General features: G+C 37.3%; 1 protein-coding gene across 2 annotated transcripts; it reads right to left on the bottom strand.

The window, feature by feature from the left end:
• Positions 1-305: 305 nt before the first annotated feature.
• Positions 306-20,588, bottom strand: ttbk1b (tau tubulin kinase 1b). 2 transcript variants are annotated; one of them, XM_052579778.1, is made up of 15 exons: positions 20,433-20,588; positions 17,459-17,602; positions 16,614-16,761; positions 15,493-15,566; positions 15,280-15,420; positions 15,077-15,181; positions 14,087-14,152; positions 13,576-13,668; positions 13,315-13,440; positions 12,919-13,073; positions 12,591-12,798; positions 12,304-12,479; positions 10,956-11,472; positions 3,303-4,609; positions 306-2,509 (listed from the first exon to the last, which is right to left on the bottom strand). In XM_052579778.1, exons 2-15 carry the CDS (start codon positions 17,564-17,566, stop codon positions 2,071-2,073), a joined length of 3,663 nt encoding a protein of 1,220 aa, XP_052435738.1. In that variant the 5' UTR covers positions 17,567-17,602; positions 20,433-20,588; the 3' UTR covers positions 306-2,070. The 2 variants fall into 2 exon arrangements, with proteins under 2 accessions (XP_052435738.1, XP_052435739.1); XM_052579779.1 differs by lacking the exons at positions 15,077-15,181; positions 15,280-15,420; positions 15,493-15,566; ... (1 more) ...; positions 17,459-17,602; positions 20,433-20,588 and adding an exon at positions 14,541-14,607.
• Between the last annotated feature and the right edge of the window lie 556 nt (positions 20,589-21,144).

Here is a 21,144-nt window from a genome sequence, read left to right as displayed (position 1 = left end):
ACAGCATTTCAGATCAAAATCTGAAAACAGTCTTGGCAAGCATAATACAGTAGTCTTATATATATGTATATAAAAACATTTTAAAATCTTACCAACCCCAAACATCCAATTGTATCCTCCAAGTTAACTAAGATCTATGATGAGGTGATCACATAGTGTTCTAAAGCTTTTCTGTTATTCCTCCATTATTTTGCAGATGATACTTCATTCATCTCACTTACACGACATGCAGATTTCCTAAGCAGAACATCCACTGAGTTTTTCTGGAGGAAAAAAAAAAGACACAAAAGCATCAACCAAAACAGTGATGGAACTCGCGTTTATTGAATGGCATCATTGATAATTTGCAATAATTTTTAATTGTATAACTCAGAAAGGTTTCTCCATATAAGTTAGTCAGTCGTGATTCATGAAACAACATTCATGCAAATTCTCTCCATCTCAAAGCAACACAGTGAAGAGAGAGGACCAAGAGATGTCTTTCCTCATATCTTGTTGGAACAGAGAGAGTCTTTTGGGTTCTCCACAGATGGAACAATCTGGAATATACTGCAGAGTATTTTCCTGTTATTTCATCCAAACAACAGCATGCAATGGTTCTGCAGTGTGCATGGTCCAAATGAAGCACTTAATTTAAGGGAACTCACAAATAACACTGGCTACTGTGCACTAGGACATTTTTATCTCTTCCGTTGATTTGACAATCTTTCCAGATGTTCGGGTTTTAATCCAAGCACAGGACAGAAAAAAAACCAACAGTGACTAGAGTAGGCATGAAGAAACACTCTTTGATAGCACCTTAGTCATTTAACTCCACATCAGATTACCAGTCTTTGAACACATGCTGTGGACACTCAGGAATAGCAGTTCTGCATAAAAATAACATCCTAGAGCACATTTACAACCCCCACACATGCTGCTTCAACACACATTATTGGTTCCTGCTGCTTTATCCTCCTTGCTGTGTGTCAAGATTTTTGAGATGCTCTCATGTTCTCTTCGAACATCATTCAGCTTCCTCAAGCGTTCTTTGAACTGTCAAGTTTGCATACAGATCAGAATGGTGCATTTTCAGCCTGAGACTAAGACAAATGCATCTAAGTTAGTCCTATTTTCATCCATGAATCTTTTTTGTTGTTTTTTGGAACAAAAATATAACTTTGTGTTTTTCCAAAAGTACTGCTTACATTATCTTTTCCAAAAGACAATAAACGGAAGCGGATGAGCATTTCCAAATGCATGCCGCTGCTCCGGGATCTGGTTACAAATAAATTTAGCAGACGAGTGTCACGGATGAATTGACCCAATCAGAGACAGTAGGCTGGGCCAAGTTGATTGTATGATTGACATCAAACTCTAGCAGCAGGGTAAGTCACTTTAGTTCTGTGTAGAGATTCAATTTAGAATTTCTTTTCTGCATCTTCTGCACAGAACCACCACGTTTTTGTGCATCTGACTATTATTATTTTTATTCGAGATAAATACAAATTTTTGCACACATAAATTGACTGCACGAGTTGATATAAAAGTCTGTCCCAAACACCAGCTAGTTGAGTAATAAGTGCATTTGGGACTTTTAAAACATTTTTGTTTTTTGGAGGTTTCAATAAAGCTATTTTTTTCAGATTCTGATGTTGGGATGTTTGCCAAAAACGTACGTTTTGGAAGTGATATTCAATTAAAACAAATAGAACGTACTGTAACGTGGTTGTATTATTGAACATGATAGTGGCGTTGACAAGAGGGTAGAGCCTGTGGAAGCTTTGTTGTGATGGCAGCAATTATTATTTTAAGGCATATGAGGTGTGTTCATGTGTCCAACACACTTCATTAATGACAACTCGCCCGCACACACACTGTATGTGTGTGTATATAAATGTCAGAGGTTTTCCTCATTAGAGGTATTTCGTAGCTGTTGCAGTCACTTGGCTGAATAATGAACACATCCATCCATATTGTTTGGTTGAGTTTGTTGTGTTTAGTAAGATGCACAGTACAACACTGATGACCCAGAGAGTGACTGTGATGATGATGATGCTGAGGATGAAGATCACCTGAAGGAATAAAGTCTTAATATCTTGTTTTAGTCTTTGACTCCAGTGGATCTTTCCTTGCCTTTTGTGATGACGTTGATGGGTGGGATTTGCTCTTTTTGGGGGTGGAATCCTGAGGTTTGGATTTGGACTGCGGTGGGCAAGGAGGTTTGGGCTGTCGTTGCGCTTCATTGGCTGCAGGCTGTCGGCGAATGCGCTGAGGTGAAGGGCTGTCGGTGCGAGAGGTGGTGTAGCTCCGAGGGGAAGTGCTGATGCTTCGGGTGGCATTAACAGCTGAGGTACGAGAAACGGTACGTGTGGCTGTCCGACTTCCCTGTGATTGGGAAGGGCCTGAAGATGGAGGACGGGGTGGAAGTGTTTGAGAGGGACGGAGCTGAGGTTTAGGCAGCTGCTGATGGATATTTGTGTGCAGACTTGCAGACTTTTGAATCCTGGGATTGACATGACTGTTGGTTCTGTTGGCGAGAGGAAAGAATGAGTCATATCAATCAAAGTTATTATAGGACAGTCTGCATAAATTTCTTTATATAGTTTGAGAGTAATGGTGCCAAGCGAGGTAGACCATTCAGTATTCAAATGCTCTTATCAAATTACAAAAGGCTGTGATTTAATTAAATAAAAATAGAGTCTGCTGCTTGTTTCAGAGTGAAATGCAGCACTGTGTTTATTTACGCACAAGGGGTCATGGGCCTTGGGATATTTTCAATATTTAAAAATGAAGTGGTTCACAGAAAATGTGGCACACTCTTTGTATGTGCTTTGGGTTTAACATGCATTTAGGAATGCTATGTGCACTTTATTTTCACTTTCACTTTCACAGGTGATTACAGCATTTTTCTAGATTTGTAATGGGAATCGTCTAAAAGTCTATGGGTTTAATTCATGCAATTGAAGAAATTAAAATATAAATATGCCATTTTACTACTGTATTGTAAAGAAATTGTAATAAATACCATAAGAATTATTATTAAATGTAACTTTTTTTATTTTACAGTGCAGTTATATTACAATAGTAATGTATTTCTGTTGTAGAAATATTAATATAAAGAACAAGAATATTAATAATAATGATATATTATTATTGTTATTATTATTATATTATATATTCTTTCTAAAAACATAATAAATATAGATGTACAAACCTATATATATATATATATATATATATATATAAAATCATAAATTCAATGTGACTGGTAGTGTAGATTCAAATTAATAACCTTTAAGTTATAATTCTTCTCCACCCACCTATACTGAATGAAAGACACAGATCTCTGGGTTTGTGGAAGGGTCGTGCCACCCAGTTGGTCGGATAACCCCCTGATAGGTGTGACTGGACGAGGGATCCTGCTCCTAATTTTCCCATCTGCTTCTCTCTCTCCTCTCGCCGAGTCATCTGATTGGTGGGTTTCATCTTCAGATGCAGTGGTTGAGAGTGTTGGGGACTGCGAGGAGGCGGAGCGAGAGCGAATCAGGTGGGTTTGTTTGCGCTCCAGGACGAGACGAGCCAGCTGTTGTTGTCGGCTTTTGCGAGTTCGCTGAAACTGTTCTTGACTCATCTGTGATGACTTGTCTGAGCCTGTTTCCTCTTCTGACATAAGCACCGGGATACGGCTCCGCCTCTGTGGGTGTGGCTTTCTATCAGGTGACTCCGCCTCAAGTGGAGACATATCCTTCTCATCTTCCAAATCCGCATCTCTGTTTTGTTCAGGTGTCAGTGAAGTTTGACTCTCTTCCTGCTGCTGTTCCTTTTGCTGGTCTGCTTCTGGTGGGACACCCTCAGGTCTGACTTCCAGTTTGGCTTCTTTGGAGACTCCTGCTTCCTCAATAATTGTAGTCTCTGGCTGGTCATGTGACTCGGGTAAAAACAAAGTCTCTGCTTCCTCTCTGTTACATTTCCTTACTTTTTCATCATCTTCCCTCTCTTCTTTTTCCCCCTCATCCTCTCCTCTTTCTAATGTAACCCCCTCACTTTCCTTTTGCTCTCGTTCACTGACCCTTTCCCTCTCCTCACGCTCAGTAGACATCAGCTCATCCAGTCCAGGCGGACGGTGTCTGGCTGTCATGACATTGAGATGTGTCGTCTCAGCGATGTGGATGAAAGTGCGTTCCACCTTGGTGAACGGCGGTGAGGAAGAACCGCTGGTGATCACAGCTGCAGATGTCATGACAATAGGCCTGGGCTCCGACCTAACGACGGAGGAAAGAGTCCCGGGTTCGGATTCACCCGGCACGGGTCGCTCGCCCTGCGGTGTCAATGCGGCGAGAGTTCCCTGCCCATCACCAGGAGAAACCTGCCCATTACCAGCAGACACAAGCACCAGTGTGCGTGAGCCCTCTTCCTGGTCATGGTCCCGGTGGGCCGGGGCGAGTAGGGTGGATGCAGCACCCTCTGGACTTCCCTCACTACTGCGAGGGCTTCCATCACTGCCTGAGCCTCCACTCTTCACACCCTCCTCTCTCAGATCGTCAAACATCAACACGCCAGACACAAAGTCGACTCGCTTCAGACGCGTCTGAGAAGACGAAGGTGAAGGTTCAGCCACTGCAGCCTCCTGTAGCAATGCAAGAAAAAAAATTGTGGATCATTGGTGAAAGAGTTGGAGATGTTTAACTAAATTTGTTCTGTGATCTTTCATATAAAAACCAGGACAGCCATATATATATATATATACAAAAAAAAATTATACTTTTTTAGTCACAAGTTAAAAAATAAAAATTATGGCTACACAAGACATCGAAAGGAATTTATTTATATAAACTGTGAGAGAAGAGTCCACCCTTTAGTCATTTTTTAGATTATTTACTAGTGATTTGGTTGTATACAAGCTTTGCAGGATTGTCTTTTTAGACTGACATACATGGTTAAAAAGGCACAAAAGTCCATTTTACAGTGTAATATTTTCTCTGTTCTTTTTTTTTTTTTTTTTTTTTTAAATGATATAGCCCATTTGTGATTTCAAGTGTAGACTCAAAGACAGTGCACAGCCAACAGTATGTACAGCAGTGGACACACACAGAGCGATGAGAAAAAGGAATGTGTTAGTACAGCAGCATGTTCAGCTATTTGTCCAAAGAGTTACAATTTTACAAAAGCCTAAAATACATGCTTGTACATATTACAAGTGTACTATACAGTCGCTATAGTGTTTATTGCCCTAGCTATTTTGTGAAAGACTCGTTCTGTTGAAGGTTGACCCTGATTTACACATGTAATGCTTCTATGAGCAGGTCTGGAATCAGCTGATTAGTAACATTTTTCAGCAATAAAAAGTTCAGTGTATGATATAAATTTTGAGCAATAAAATTCATTAAAACTGATTCATAACAATACTGATCTGTGAGAAGCAACCTACATGGTTTTAGGTTTTTCTCAGTACATTATTAAATACATAAAAGAATACATATTAACTTTTTTTCTATACAAACAGATGTTGCTAAACGCTGTTGTACATTGGTCAGAGCTCAAGGTTTTTCTCTGGGGTGGTTTGACCCAGTTAGAGACAGAGAATGTGAGAGGTCATGAATGTTGAATAGCATGAAGCTGAAAAGCCGTTTGGCTTGAGTGAATATTTAGAATATGGAACACCATTTGGATTCAGAAGTAATGGACAACATTATTTACAGTATCTCAGTAAAGCAGAGAAGACATTTGTGAAACTTCCTCTAGCCTTCCTCAAACTATCCGAACATGTTAGCTCACATTACACTCACTGTCACTGTTAAAAGCTTCACCAGCTTGGAAACACTACGTTTCCTGGGAAATTATTTTCTTCATATGAAATTTTCAGAATTTAAATAGCATGCCAATAACAAGATATTTGTCTTTTCTAGATCTGAATGTGATAGAATGTCCATATTCACTAGTTTTCAAAATTCTGGGGTCAGTAAGATATAGTTTTTTTTAAAAAAATAATATTTTTATTCAGCAATGATATATTAAATTGTTCAAAAGTGACAGTAAAGGATTTTTAATGTTACAAAATGTTTCTATTTGAATGTTGCCTTTTTGTTTGTTTTGTTTTGTTTACTTTGTATTAATCAAAAAATCACGGAAAAAAATTTAGCAATAAAAAGAAAAAATCTAAAGGACCAAAACAAAATAATTTCTAAAGGGTCAAATGTAATTATTTTTACATTATTACTTTTTTTATTGTGGTTTTGATTAAAACTCAAAAAATATCACAGACCCCAAAATTTTGTACTGTAGTGTATGTGATATAAATGTATTTGTTATTATCCTGCCTAACCAAAAAACTTAATTCAGTCTGTGCTCATCTTCTACATTAGGAAGACATTTGGATAAGCTGTCTTACACAGTTCACACTAAAACTCTTCTGAACACACACATTACAGTACATTGGTTATTGCAAATAAACAGGGATTGGTGTAAATTGCATTAAAACATTTAAAAGCAGCACAGATACTAGAAGCCAACTGCAATGAACACTAAGTTCAAAATCAGTATCAAATACTGTATTTTTGAATTCATACATATGTTTTTTCACCACCCAGAGTTTGCTGCAGTTGGCCCAGCGAGGCAAATTATAGTTTAAGAAGAAACTCATGAACTGATATCCAGCATTGAGTCATATAGCATTATTACAGCATGAATTTCAAGTGAAACAATACACAGATAAACAATCAATCTTCATTTCCTCCCACAGGCATGTTAATATCTAAAATTAATTGAGGCTGGAGGAATTTACAATACAGATAAAGCAAAGGTTTCATTGTGTAAATGCTACTTTATGTTTCATAGGAAGTATCCAACACTCTGTCTAAACCAGGTACAACCAAAGTGTCTGACCATTAAAATGTGACACAGTCAGCCAATCAGAGGCATTGTTATAATTAAGTCAAACTAAAACTATTAAAAATACCTTTCATTAATTGAAATGAAGCTAAAATAAAACACAATATAAAAGTTAGATGAGAAACTCAGAAATGTCACCTTGACAAATAAAAAAAGGTTTACAGTACTAAGGAGTACTAAAACTGGAATAAAAATAAAGCTTATATATATATATATATATATATATATATATATATATATATATATATATATATATATATATATATATATATATATATATATATATATATATATATATATAAAAGCGAATTCAAAATACGAATAATTACTGCAATAGTATATAAACACTAAAACAGCATTGATCAGAACATAGGATGGCTACTGTACAGTTTTGGGTGGAGCCTAATTTTTGGACTAGAAATAAAATCTATGTAATCGACAAAATGTTGTATTGTGACTACTGCTGGTTAGCACAAAAACACTTGTCAATTTATGGCGTTATGCCCGGTTATGACAGAATGTGTGATCTAATTTCTATGACAACGATGCTGCACTTCTGCAAAAGCTTATTTATGCATTGATTTATGTGAGACTATTCTGACTTTATACACTGAAGTAGCATGTCAAGTCTGTGGTCAGGAACAAAAAGCTGCAACATTCATTTGCTGAATGATAAACGATAGTGAAGTTCAAATATCTGCATATGTATCGAACCACTAATAATGTGTGACAAAACCAAAGAAAGAGGCTCAGTCTTCCTTTCACACACCTATTGCCTTAAGCTCTATTGCACTTAAATTATTTAATATTTCTCTATTCCAGAACTTTAATCGATTCTCAACTCCCTATTAGTCAAACTTTTTGACATCGAGGATGATGTTTATGACTTTTTTGCTCTCAGATAAGCACAGCTTAAGTTCATCATCTGAAAGCAATATGCATATGTTTTCCTTTTATACTAAAGGATACTAGTTATGGTGGAGAAAAGAAAATCTTTAAATATCTTTTTATAGCTAATCTGGAAGACAAAAGTGATATCACAATTAATCTCCATGGCCGAAAGTACGTGAACACACACCAACCCCACATTCATTTGGTAATCTTTTTTTTAAACCATGGCCATTCACCTAAAAATGTCTAAGGAGGCTGTATGGCTTTATAGTTGATTTTCTGCAACTGTTAGTTAAGGATGTAGCTGAAACAGCCAATTTCATTCAATAGAAATGTGTCTACATACTTTCAGACATGCAGAGCATTCAATACAAGCATATTACTTGCACCTCTCCATCTTTGTTTACTCTTTTTCTCTTCTATACAGTGAAAATACTCTCCTTGAAATGCCAGAGGATCCAAGCAACTAGATTATTTTACAGGTCCAACCCTGTGAGGATACACACACTGTATGTGGGTAATGCCATGCTTTCTCTCAGCAACGAAAGAAGGCCATAAGAATCTATATAAAGAGATCCATCAGTTCACATTCTGTCATGTTTGCTTAGGAAAGCCACATATCCCACCTGGAGGTGTGTGTTGTGGTGTTTGACATGTTCTATATTAGCTGAAATTGTATTGATGCAAATAGGACATGCCAAAAATCGCTTAGCAAGCACTCACTGTCCTTCTAGTGTCCTCTACTGACACTCAGCAGGCGAACACATACTTTGAGTATCTGCTTTAGGCTGACATTCATTGCAATTCAATGACATTCAACCCTGAAAAACATAATCACACTATCCAGCCTGCATCACAACTCTCCTCTTACACAGAAGATGATGGAATCTAAGAAGCCTAAACAACAACAAAACAAAAAAATGATATTCTCGTCACTTTAGTCAAAGTGCCTGTCCCACCAGACACCAGCAGCTCTGCATGAAAAATCCTTGATGGAGGTAAAAAGTGTTTTTGTCTTTGTGTTTTTCTGTTTTACAAAAACTGTATTGTACATTGTCTCTACGAGTAAATACATCATAGTACAGAATTGCTTTGTTTTGGAGAATACAATATAATTTATCTTTCTCCAATCGTCCCAAGTGCTTAAAGGGAAAATTTATCCAAAAATGACAATTCTGTCATCATGTCGTTCCAAACCTGTATGAATTATATTTATGGAACACAAAAGAAAATATTTTGAAGAGATGTTTTTGGAACATTTTTCAAAATATCTTCTTTTGCCTTCCACAAAAGTCAAAAGGGATAAAATAACATGAGGGTGAGTGATGACAGAATTAGAATTTTTAGGTTAACTGTCCATTGAATTTCAAATATTCAATTAAAAAAACAAATACTCTTTATCTGGAGAGTGTCAAATATCTCACTTACAAACACGCTCACACACCCACCCACCTACCCACACCCACACACGCACACAAATCTCACAATCACAGACCAAGTTTATTGCCCATCCTTAACATTGTTCATCTATGGGCACAAAAGTGGGCACCCCTTATATTAAATGGTATCACACATGTGTCTGTGTATGCTGATGGAGAGGGAATCATGTCTTGTTCATAAGTTTGGCCAGCATTTGCTGTATGTGTAGGCGTGGGAGGTTAAGTACTGAATGTCGGGCTCTGGGGCTGCCTGGAATAAGGGGCATGTGTCTGCGGTGGGCGTGGCGGTGGGCGGGGCTGCTTTCAGCCGAGCGGCTGCGCTGAATGGCCGCTCCCCCGAGGGCGGGGTCGTGGGGGAAGGCCTCCGTGTCCATGGTAGTGGAGGAAAACATGTACGACGCCAGTCTTCTCAAATGGGCGGGCCTCGGGAATGAGTGATGTGGGTGTGGCCTGTCCTCCTCCAACTGAAAAAGACCAATAAGAGCGGAGGAAAAGAGGAATCAGGCTGAGAAAAACTTAAACGCGAAGTACTGAAAAAAAAACGTCTTTTTTTTGTCTAAGATTGTGTGTGATGCACACAGAGGACAAGACCAGCCCACATCTGTCTGTACGCTAAAGACAGGCTTGTTTAAGCTTACGTACGGGTGATTGTATGCTGTATATGTTGTGAAGGAACCAACGTGTGCACACAGACCCCTGTATGACCAATGAGCAAACTAAGCTTGGCTGTGAATTGTTGAGCATGACGCACACACAAACACACACACACACACACACACACACACACACAACCACAAAACCCTAAGACATGTAGCTCAACACAAATGCACAAGAATACATAACACACATATCATACCTCAAGGGTGTACACAAAGACTCACATACAAACAACATATGCTAATTATCCTGCAGTACAAGTTACCAGAGGCTTATATGTGCCTTTCTTGTACTGGCGGCATCATTATGTAAAAATATTCAGCAGCTAAGAACAAATGCTAGTAGTATATCATAACACTACAGCCTTACCACAACCTAAACACACACAGATCTCTATAGGATCGTGAGACGCTGAAGACTGGAGTAATGGCTGTTGTAAATTCTACTTTGCATCATAAGAATATATTACATTTTAAAATAATATAAGAGAAAACCAATAAAAACAGTTGTAATATTACTGGTTTTACTTTTCAAATCTTTGAACCGTAGTTTATGTACAAATTAACATTAAACTTGAGTAATAAATTCTGAACCTAATGCATTTAGTAATGTCATTCCTTATTGGAAAGTTTATCATTAGAACTTGCCTGGAAATACTGTTACACCAGAAAATGTCATTATATGTTTATTCACACAGATTAAAAAAAAAGAAAAAAACTGTTAACTGTTAATCTGTGCTTGTTATTTCTAACTTATTATTTAAGCTTTTTTATTCTAAAAAGGGCTAAATAATAAGAAAAAATATTTTAACATTTGCTCTTCCTTTGAAATGGCAATCTTTTTATCTAGTTTTTCACTCAGATATGTCACATTACAGAACTAAAATGAATTGCCTACTTAAATTCACACTGACTTTGACAATAACTATGGACTTGCAGACCACTGTTGTGTGATAATGTGATAAAATGTAATAAACTATATTTTAAAACTGACTTTAAGAAAACTGTTACGATTTTAGCTAAAGATCATCAAACATATTAAGTGATCAGGATAACCTATACACTCATGTCCACACATACACACTCAGGTGTGCCTTACCGGTCCATCAGGTCCAAACGGCTCTGACTCCCTTCTTCTTGGGCTGGTAGGAGGCAACGAGTGACAAGGTGATTGGGCAGGGCTTGGTCCAGCCCCCTCCCCCTCTGCTACAATCATCATCCCACGTTGTGTTTTGGGTCGTACCACAGCCTCAGCTCCACCCATCCTATGCATATGTCCTCTCCTTCTCCTCTCCTCATGGTCCTCAAGGGGGCGTAATTCCTCTGGTTCCTCATCCGTGGTGCCTGAGGTTGTGGGCTCTGCCCCAGGATGGAAGTCTTTCAACTCTGTTTCTTTATCAATCATCACCCACTCCCTGCTGTCAAAGTCCTCTTCCTCTGCCAGTGGGACTGAGCGGATGAAGGCATTGCTGTGGGCTTCCTGGTCGCCGTCTGCAGAGACATCATGGTGGCCACCAGCCAGTCGTTCTCCCTGCCCACCTTCTAAAGAGAACATTTGAGCAGGCTGGGAAGAGTAGATGTGCCTGGATGGAGAACCCAGCATGTCCAAACGAGAGCTGCCACAAAACACACAAAGGCTAAGACAGAATCAAGTGGACAACAACACATTTAACTACAGACTTAAAAAAAAAAAAGTGACAGAGTAATGTTACAAAAAAAATTATATTTCAAATAAATACCTTTCTGAAAAATATTAAGCAGTACAACTGTCTTCAACATTGATTATAAGAAAAGCTTCTTGAGCACCAGATCTGCATATTATAATGATTTCTGAAGAATCATGTGACATTTACTTTTTTACATTTAATAATTAGCTTAGAAATGAATAAATATGGTCATTGTTTATTATATTGAGTATTGTTATTTATTTTATACTTATAATTACTTCATAACTTTACTATAAATATAATTACTTTATTCATTTATAATTACTAATGATCCCAGTCTGATTAATAGTCCTATGAGTTAATTTAATAATTATTTAATTAATGAAAGATTAGACAATCATACATTTCAACAAAAATGGTTACGTCAAGATCATGTAACATTACATCTAACCAAAACGGTTTAAGTGTTTCATTTTAATCTGTTCCAAAAAAAAAAAAAAAAACATTATTTAACATGCCAAGCCCTTTTGATCATAAAAATGGCATGTCACCATACTAAGAACAGTATGCACTTTCCTTTCGTTAAATTTACAGAAACCATCCAAAATGCAAGCGCAAAATGGAAAGCTTTGCAAATGCAAAACAGAAACTTTCTTATCAGAAAGCCACTTTGCATGCTTTCCTCACTAACAAGACACATGCGGTCAAATGACCTTTAGAAAAGCTAAATGTCAGCCAGAAGTACAGAGCATTACATTTTCAAGCACTCCCTCTCCTCACCGTTTATCTGCAGCATCTCCTCTATCCTCTGCAGCAGACAGGCGGTCAGATTCTCCGCTGTTGACTCTCCGGTACCTTGGAGGGCGGGCCTGAGTATCTGCTTCCCCCACCCTCACCGGGGAAACAGACCTCCCTCCTCCTGCAGGCTCCTCCTCATGCTCTGCTGCTACTGCCGTCTGAGAAGACCAGCAGTATTAAACACTCAACTGATCAAAAATCATGTTTTTATATTAATTAGACATAAAAATGTTTTTGAATAATTTGGCATAATATATAAAAGATAATACCTTACTGATGCTGATCCTGAGTTTGTTAAGGTTGAAGTCAGTTTCATCCCATCCTTCACCAGCAGGTGGGGCTGGAGCAGGTTCGCTAGGCCTGCTGGGTATCAAAGCAGGTGGAGCGTTCTCTTGGTCACTCAGGTGTTCGTCTTGCAGAACATCATCAGTGTTTTCCCTCGGTAATTCACCAGGTACAGGAGTCACATTCACCATCCTGAGAGAGACCATTCAAAGCCAAATCACAATCACATCAGAGTCTTTTCAGAGTCCAGTATCCCAGCCCACTGTGCAGATGATCTGATACTGTTGTAAGAGCATGTTTACATATTCTTACCCCACAATGGCAGCAGTTTGCCGTGTGTTTTGTTGCTGTGGCGTGTGTGTGCTGGTGGGAAGGGACGTATCTGTTCCAGATTTTTCCCAGTCATAAGGCTCATTTTCTGTTATCACCCTCTCTTTCATGCTGTTCTCAAATACTGACATTAGCAACTAGACCAGAAAAAGGAAGAAGAAAGTAAATAAAATGTTTACTCAAAATAGTAGTTAAAAAAAAAATTACATATACATTATATACATATATATGCAATATCTTAAGTACATATATTTAAACTAAATACACTCGTTCAAAAGTTCATGGTCTGTAAATTTGTTTTATTATTATAATTTTAAATGTCTTTATTGTCACTTTTGATTAAGTTAATTCATTCTTGTTGAAAAATGATTGGTTTACCTGATAATCAGGTTTGGTGTGGTAATCTAAATCCAGCATATGATCATAGAAGATATGAAACTCAGCAGGCATGTGTTTCAACAGCATCCTGTGCTCGTAGCGCTCTTTAATCTGTCCCACCTGCTCCTGTTCACCAGATACACATAACAGACACAATTAACAGCAAAAACAACCCGAAAGCTTTAAATATTTAAAACAAAAGCTCTTAAAACAATGAGGATTAATTCACTCAGGCTAATGTGAGTGTGACAAGTGTCTCACCTTATCTTTTATCTTACGCCATGGTAATTGTCCAACAGTAAACTCCACCAGCATATAAAACAATGACCACAAATCATCATGACGACCCATTTCCTGAAAAAAAAAAAGCAAATTTTTTTTAAAACTGTGCTCTTGTTAAAATAATTGTTGGCGCCAATATAGTGTCGACATATAGAACAACTGCACTCACGACGACCCGAGTTCGATTCCTAGGTTGAGGTCCTTTGACAACACCCCCCCCCCCCCACCCACACACACACACACACACACACTCTTCACCCAATGCTTTCCTATCAGCTCTCTACTATACTGTCCAAATAAAGGCAGAAAAAGCCAATAAATGCAATAATAAAAAAAATAATTCTTATATGTAGCTAATTCTGACCACAAATCACTCCCTTAAGATTCATTAAAGCCAATAAATCAGATTCAAACTCGTAATACGTAATACGCTTTAGACAGTCAGTGAAAGAACTGCGTGCAGTCTGTGTGCGTCCTCTTTGACACTTACCTTGTTTTTATGAGCATTAACGGAAGCATAGCGTACTGTCCCTCTGAACCCAGCCACCGTCCTGGGCTAAAGCAGAACATTTAAAAGAGACTCATAATAAGAATTCATAACACTTTTATTTGAAACTTTAACTCTTAGGTTGAAATAAGTCAACACATAATCAAAACAAAGAAAACATGAGAAGAGAACATAAGGGAGGGTGGAGCGACAGCTTTTTACTTTTTGGTGGATTCCAAGGCTGACTGAGCACAATTCATTTACATACACATACAGGTACTCTCCTGCATAGAGTAGGATGTACAGTGGGATGTAGGTATGGAACAGTATGGTATGGTTCCAAAGGGGAAGGATTTAGGATTTTGTGTTTAGGACACAGCCATTAAAGAAGAGTAGGTCATTTCTGAGAGCCTTCAGAGGGTAAGGAAGGAATCTTTTCAAGATTTTGGAAACTCACAATATGACTGTTGCTATGGTAACAGGGACAAACATCTTTGGCGGGGGAGCATGCGATTCAACATGAGAGCCAAAACTGAACTGCAAAACAAAACTGAGAAAAGTGAAACATAAAAATGAATTCAAAAACACAAATAATAAAATGCATAAGTAAAAGCAAATAATAGAAAAATAATGAGATAAATAGGAATGCATGATACTTTGGTATCATATTGGTTATTGGCTGTAATTAATTGCTATCCTTTCTGATGCTTTTATATTATCTTAGTTGCTACTGTACATAATACTGACTTTAAAAAAATGTGCACACATGTGCACACATACATCTGGTCAGAATTTTAATATGTGCATAACATTTGAAACATAAAACATCACAACTGAATATAAAAACTGCACTTGCACAAAATGGAAATGTGAAAAATGCTGCTTACTAGGCAATTTTCTAAAAAAAAAAAAAAAAAACACGGAAATGGTATTTGAGAGAATATAAATAACTAAAATGACTGTTTCAGAAAATACAGTAAAATAAATACTTACAGGCCGCACTTCCCCATTGGTATTAGTGTACTGTCGTGCCAAACCAAAGTCCAGCATGTAACATTTCCTACAGGTAGACGGCAATCGGCCCATGGCAAAATTAGACTAAGAATAGGAGAGAAACCAATATCAGCTGACAGGAGCCAGGTAATCGAATTGGGAAAGAGAAGAGAAGAGATCATATCATTGACAGTAAGACATACAGGTTTAATGTCCCGGTGCAGGAAGCCCACAGAGTGAATAGCTTCAATGGACTCCAGAATCTGTTTCCCCAACCGTAGAGTTGTGCTCATACTGAACGTCCCTCTAGGCTGACTCCTCCTGAGATCAGCAAGATTCCTTCCCTACAAAAGAGAGATTTCACACATATATACACACACAAACATGCATATAAACACAAATAAAAAATACCGTACCTGCAACTGCATGACAACGTAATTGAACTTGTCATTTCTTCCACATCCAATAAATTTGCAAACATGATTCTTTCCTGCACAAGAAATGAATGCAGTCATTTCACATATATTACTTATAAGTCCCATATAAAGCCGACATTTTCCTTTCTGCATGGATATGTGAATACACACACTCTCACACATATAAAACACAAATTTCAGTAAGCAGGTAGAGACAGAGGCGGTGGCATTTGGAATTTCAGCACGTCCTTCATGAAGGTTATGAAGACATGAGAGAGCAAGAAAGCAGCAAAAAAAGAGACAGAGAGAAAAAAAATTGTGGTAATCCCACTTCCCTTCAGTTCTTCACGCTCATTACCCTTACAGACTCCCAGTGGTATGTCTGAACTACAGCTGAGGCAAACTGCCTTGACAGGCATGAAAGTTACATTGCATATCTGTGTGTGTTTCATATGAGCACATCCAAAAAAAAAAGATTATGATGGGCATATTGACAGATAAACTGTCACATATCTTTACACATACACCATCCTGCTTGCTGCCTTATTATAACAAGACAAATATGTTCTGTACACTTTCATTCAAAAGTTTGGAGTCAGTATATTTTTTTAGCCTCTTATGTTCAACAAAGCTGGATTTATTTGATCAGAAATACAGTAAAAACAGCAATACTGTGAAATATTATTACAAATGAAAATAATTACTTTAATATTTATCTTAAAATAAAATGCATTACTATCATTTGAAGTTTATTTTAATTATTATGATCAATTATTAAAACCGTTTAATAAAAACCTGCTTAATAGGTTTATGGAAGCCATGATTACATTTTTAAAGAGTTCTTTGATTATTAGAAAGTTGAAAGGAACAGCATTTATTTGAAATAGAAATCTTTGTAGCATTATAAATATTGTCCCTTTTGATTAAATTAATGTGTATCCGCATATACATAAACATAGTTCAGAATTAACTTGTCAATTGACAAGTAAAAATTAGCTTTGGCAAATGCACAAAACAATCTTGAAAACTGACCAGTAACTTTAGAAGCAACAACACTGCCATGTGTTTGAATCAAATGATGAACGACACAAAATATATCCACATCTGCTCCATCTCCTCACCTTGTAGTTTCTTTAACACAGCAACCTCCATCTTTAGCACTTGTTTTGGTTGTTGGGCAGATTCCACCTTAAGAGCCACATTCTCTCGTGCCAACAGGTCTACTGCCTCATAGATCTCCCCGAACCCTCCACCCCCAATCTTCTTCAGCTGAATACACAAATAATAGCAAGGTAAGTCATGGCAGAGCCTTGATTTAACCTGTGTGTCACCTGTTCCACATGCTTTCCACATAAATATATAATAGAATAAGAGAAAGCAAAATAATAGAAGCCCTGTATTGCTAAACAGGACAAGTACATCAGCTAAATTCACAGAAAAGCTTTTGAGGATTTTCTGGCTAGATTTGTTTGACATTTGTTTTTTGTTAAACTGTATGATAAGAATAGAATGGCTGAGTTACTTTAGCTGCTCTAATCACAGAACATATTACTAACCATGAAAGATTTCATTCAATTCCAAGCAATTTAGTTCTAGTAGCATGAGCTAAGCATATTGATTATTCTTAGATTTTTCATGAGTTATGAAAGAATTACATTTAAGCCAGTCACTGATGAGTCAGACTCTGTTTTAAGGACAGCTACTATCCCCCGCAAAATATATTATTACAGTAAAACAGCCACAAATCATTTCTAAGGACATCTGCTTGAAGGAGAAATGGTATGAACTGGCCCGCAACCAAATGGTTTGGGTGCATTTTGGAGAGAAGCCAGACTGAGTTGATTTGAAAGCATCTGTTGTCATATGTGGACCGTTTTGTCCTGTGCAATGAGGCTGCAAAGGCAACAGACAATTTGGGCATCTTTATTCCACAAACACAATCCCACCTAAATATAGACAGACTTACCACTTTCCAGCGCTCTTTTACCAAGCAGTTGGAGGGCAGGATGTCGACCTGCTCCCCCGCCCCGTTCATGTTTTCGTCACCGTGGACTCCAGGCCCTATGCACTGCATCGGCTGGCCAGCACTTTACCAAACCCTGCCATTTACCTGCAACACAGCGTGCACACAACTGATAACCTTGCATGCTGTAATAAAAAAATAATAGTGCATAGTGGGGTCAAAATATAGTTATTTTCTTTAAAAAATTGTATGGTATGAATTGATATTTGGTATGTTCTTCTTTAGCATGTTTTTGATTAGTTACCATTAATTACCATGAAATCATTATAAACATGATAATTTTGAATATTCCTTACTTATTTTACATAACTTTTCTATGTTTCATTTTTTTTCTTAACCTACATTTTCTGAGTATCTGCAGGTTTAAATACAGCTTAAAAATCACAGATTTTCAGTCTGAACAAATGTTCCTTAAAAAAGGTTTCCTGGAAGCTACAACAAGATTGAAAAATATGGACACCCCCCCCCCCCCCTCTAAAAATAATAAACAGGATCCGACTGCTCAAATGAAAATAAATAATTTCAGGTCTTAAAATAATTATCCACAAACCCATTACAGGACAAGATAAGTGACAAAACTGACAACAAAAGCAGCATTGTTTCCATCAGAATGAAAAATAATACAGACACCAGAAGGAACAGACATATGTTTCTCTGGAGGTCAGTATCTGGGGCCGGGATGTTCTCCATAATCAATGATCCCATTTTCAGGTCATACAAGGGCATTAACTGTAAAAATGTGGCCAAAATGACATACAATTCATTCATTTCGACAGACATAAACCATTGTTGAACATATAATTCTGAAAATAATACAAAATCATTTATGATCTTAAAATTATTCAAAGATCCTGAAAAGGAAGTAAATCATCTATTGCCTCTTTGAGATTTCCATAATGTCTGCAGAGTATCAGGTATCCACAAGAGCCGGTCAGACACAGAGTCCTTGTCTGTCAGAACTGGACTACACCCTTAAGTTTGCTCTCATAAGGTTACAATCCCTTATCAACCTCAGTAAAATGGAAACATAAGATATTATTTTTCACATGAGTGTCTACATTTGCAGACTCTGTGTGTGCTTAAGTTAAATCCTTTTAACTTAAGATTTTAAACATTTCTTTCTGTTTACAGTGTCAAGGAAGCAATATCAGTCTCGCCTTCAAAAATGATGCAATGGGTTATAAATGGATCTAATTAATAAAATAATGGATGAAACAAATTAAAAGACTTTTGCCTTAACACTTCTGTCACCTTGATCTGAGAGAGTTGATGCAGAGACACATACAGATTTTTCAGAAGATTGCAGGGATAATATCCCTTTCATTCTACGCACTAAAAACCAGGAAACCCTAAGGAAGGCATCTCAACATTTATAATTATGCCATAAACTGTCAGAGCTATTTTTCCCATTTTAGATATATATATATATATTACACTGCATCTACAAACTACTTTGTTCTCATGTTTTTTTACTAAAAACAGCATACTGATGAATTAACAAATGTAAATTTGTAATGAAATGTGTAAAATAACCAGCGTTTCTTCCATTACTAGTTTTTTTTTTTTTTTTACAGTTTTGAGATCAAGGGCCCCCACCCAGACTCTCAACAAACTTAGGGGTTAAATGTACAGTAGAAACTACTGATGTCATTTTGGTGGCTGCATTGTACAACCCTAAATATGTCACTAAAACATATAAAGTTTGCAGTAACCATCGAACTACACAAAAAAGTAAAGTAAAATTTAAATATTAAAAGAATAAACTAACTTTTAAATATGTTACAAAAGTTTTACAAATTATAAAAAACCTAATGTTCAATAAGTAGATTCATACATTTAATTTTCCACTAATAAAAACAGAACTCCAACAAATATTTGTTACTTTAAGAATATAACCCTGTTTTATGTAGCATACATTTCCAATGGACAAAAGGTATAAAGCAGAGATAGTATTTATTTTTTCAAAACATGTTTTACAGTTGTCTACAATAACACGACTGTCTATTAAAATATAAAAATATAATCCTGACTTTATTAGATAAAGTGCAGTGAGTGATCAAGGAATAAACCTCAGTCGCATCTTGCAACAGGCTCTTCACCTGTTTGCATAAGAAAACTCGTAAACACTTTAACAAAATGAAAATGAGCTTCTGAATGCATAAAGCAATTGCTGAGAGCACTTCATTATTCCTTCATTGTTTAGTTTATATTAACTAAACGTCAGGAGCTCAAGACTGCGTGGGCTCAGCCTCCTGACATCTTCAGCTTTCTCCGCAGTGCCAAAAGGATCCGACTGAACGGACCCCACCCAAACACGCTCTGCTCCAATGAACATCCCTGGAGTCTAAGCCCCGCCCCCATTCCGTCTTTTGAACATCGTCCATTGGGGCAATGCCTAACAATCAGCAGAACATTCTCTGCTCGAGCCCGGAGCGAAAAGTACTTTGGGATATGTCGTTCTTCAATGAGACAACAGACATAAAAGGCATGGGACGTTGTCATCTTTGAAAAACTACAACTCCCACTGATAGGCCACGTAAGTTGTTGACGTACACCTGCATTATGTGGCATGTAATGTAAATTATTCACGATTTTGCTTAAGCATGAATAATATATATATATATATATATATATATATATATATATATATATATATATATATATATATATATATATATATATATATATATAAAATGGTCGAGTGTCTATATTTGACTCAGGCCCAAGTGCTTTAGTAGTTTGTCAAGACCGTGGCAGATTTTGCTTTCGCGTGCACGCGCATCCTCTATGGAAGCCTGCGGCTCGCGCCAGCGTAGCATCACTATTGACAAGGTGCCAACATACACGGGACAAGCGGATTGCTACGGCAGCGCTTTTGTTTAAAAAATACTTTGCGAACAAAAACCCATTTACTAACCTGTTCTTCTGTCGACGGAGTAAAATCTCAAGGTGAGAGTTTAAGGAGAGCCGCATAATTCCGTTGGCGCGACCGCTGCGCCTTTTTCCCTTGTTGATGCTGCACCATTTCCTGCCTCCTCTGCTCCTCCGCTCCTGCACTGATTCAGCATCGCTCGGATACTCCCACTATGCACCGCGCATATGCGTGACAGAAGACGGCTGTTGCGTAGCAACCTGAAAGGCGTTAATCCCCCTCATCTGCAGAATTCAGCCATTGAGGAACTTCCTTCAGAAACGTCCTATTAATAAAACTACTACTATAAGCAACCGTTGTTGAAAAATAAATACAGCTTATGAATGATGTTAGTTGATGTACAATATCACCTTCTTTAATTTGCTATTGACCTTTAAATAAATGTAAAAAAGAAAAAAATAAATAATGGCCTTTAGATTCCAGAAAATTAACTTTAGGGCAAGGCAAATGAGTTTGTAAGACAAATTAGTTTAGTGATTGATTACTGTCTTTAATAACATTGGGTCATTTGTCATTCTGAATGAAATCATCAGGTAATGATCCAACATCTAACTGATCTCAGCAAACACAAATTAATTAATGAAACATATTATTGTTATATTAAAATCACATTGCTTTACTTCATAGCTTGACTGTGGTTGGTTCAAGCTGATCTAGCAATCATGATCAAGCTGGTATACCATCTTGGATCAGCAAC

This window comes from Carassius gibelio, chromosome B17 (assembly GCF_023724105.1).
Source record: "Carassius gibelio isolate Cgi1373 ecotype wild population from Czech Republic chromosome B17, carGib1.2-hapl.c, whole genome shotgun sequence".
NCBI lineage: Eukaryota > Metazoa > Chordata > Actinopteri > Cypriniformes > Cyprinidae > Carassius > Carassius gibelio.
This window is presented reverse-complemented; position numbering and strand designations above follow the sequence as displayed.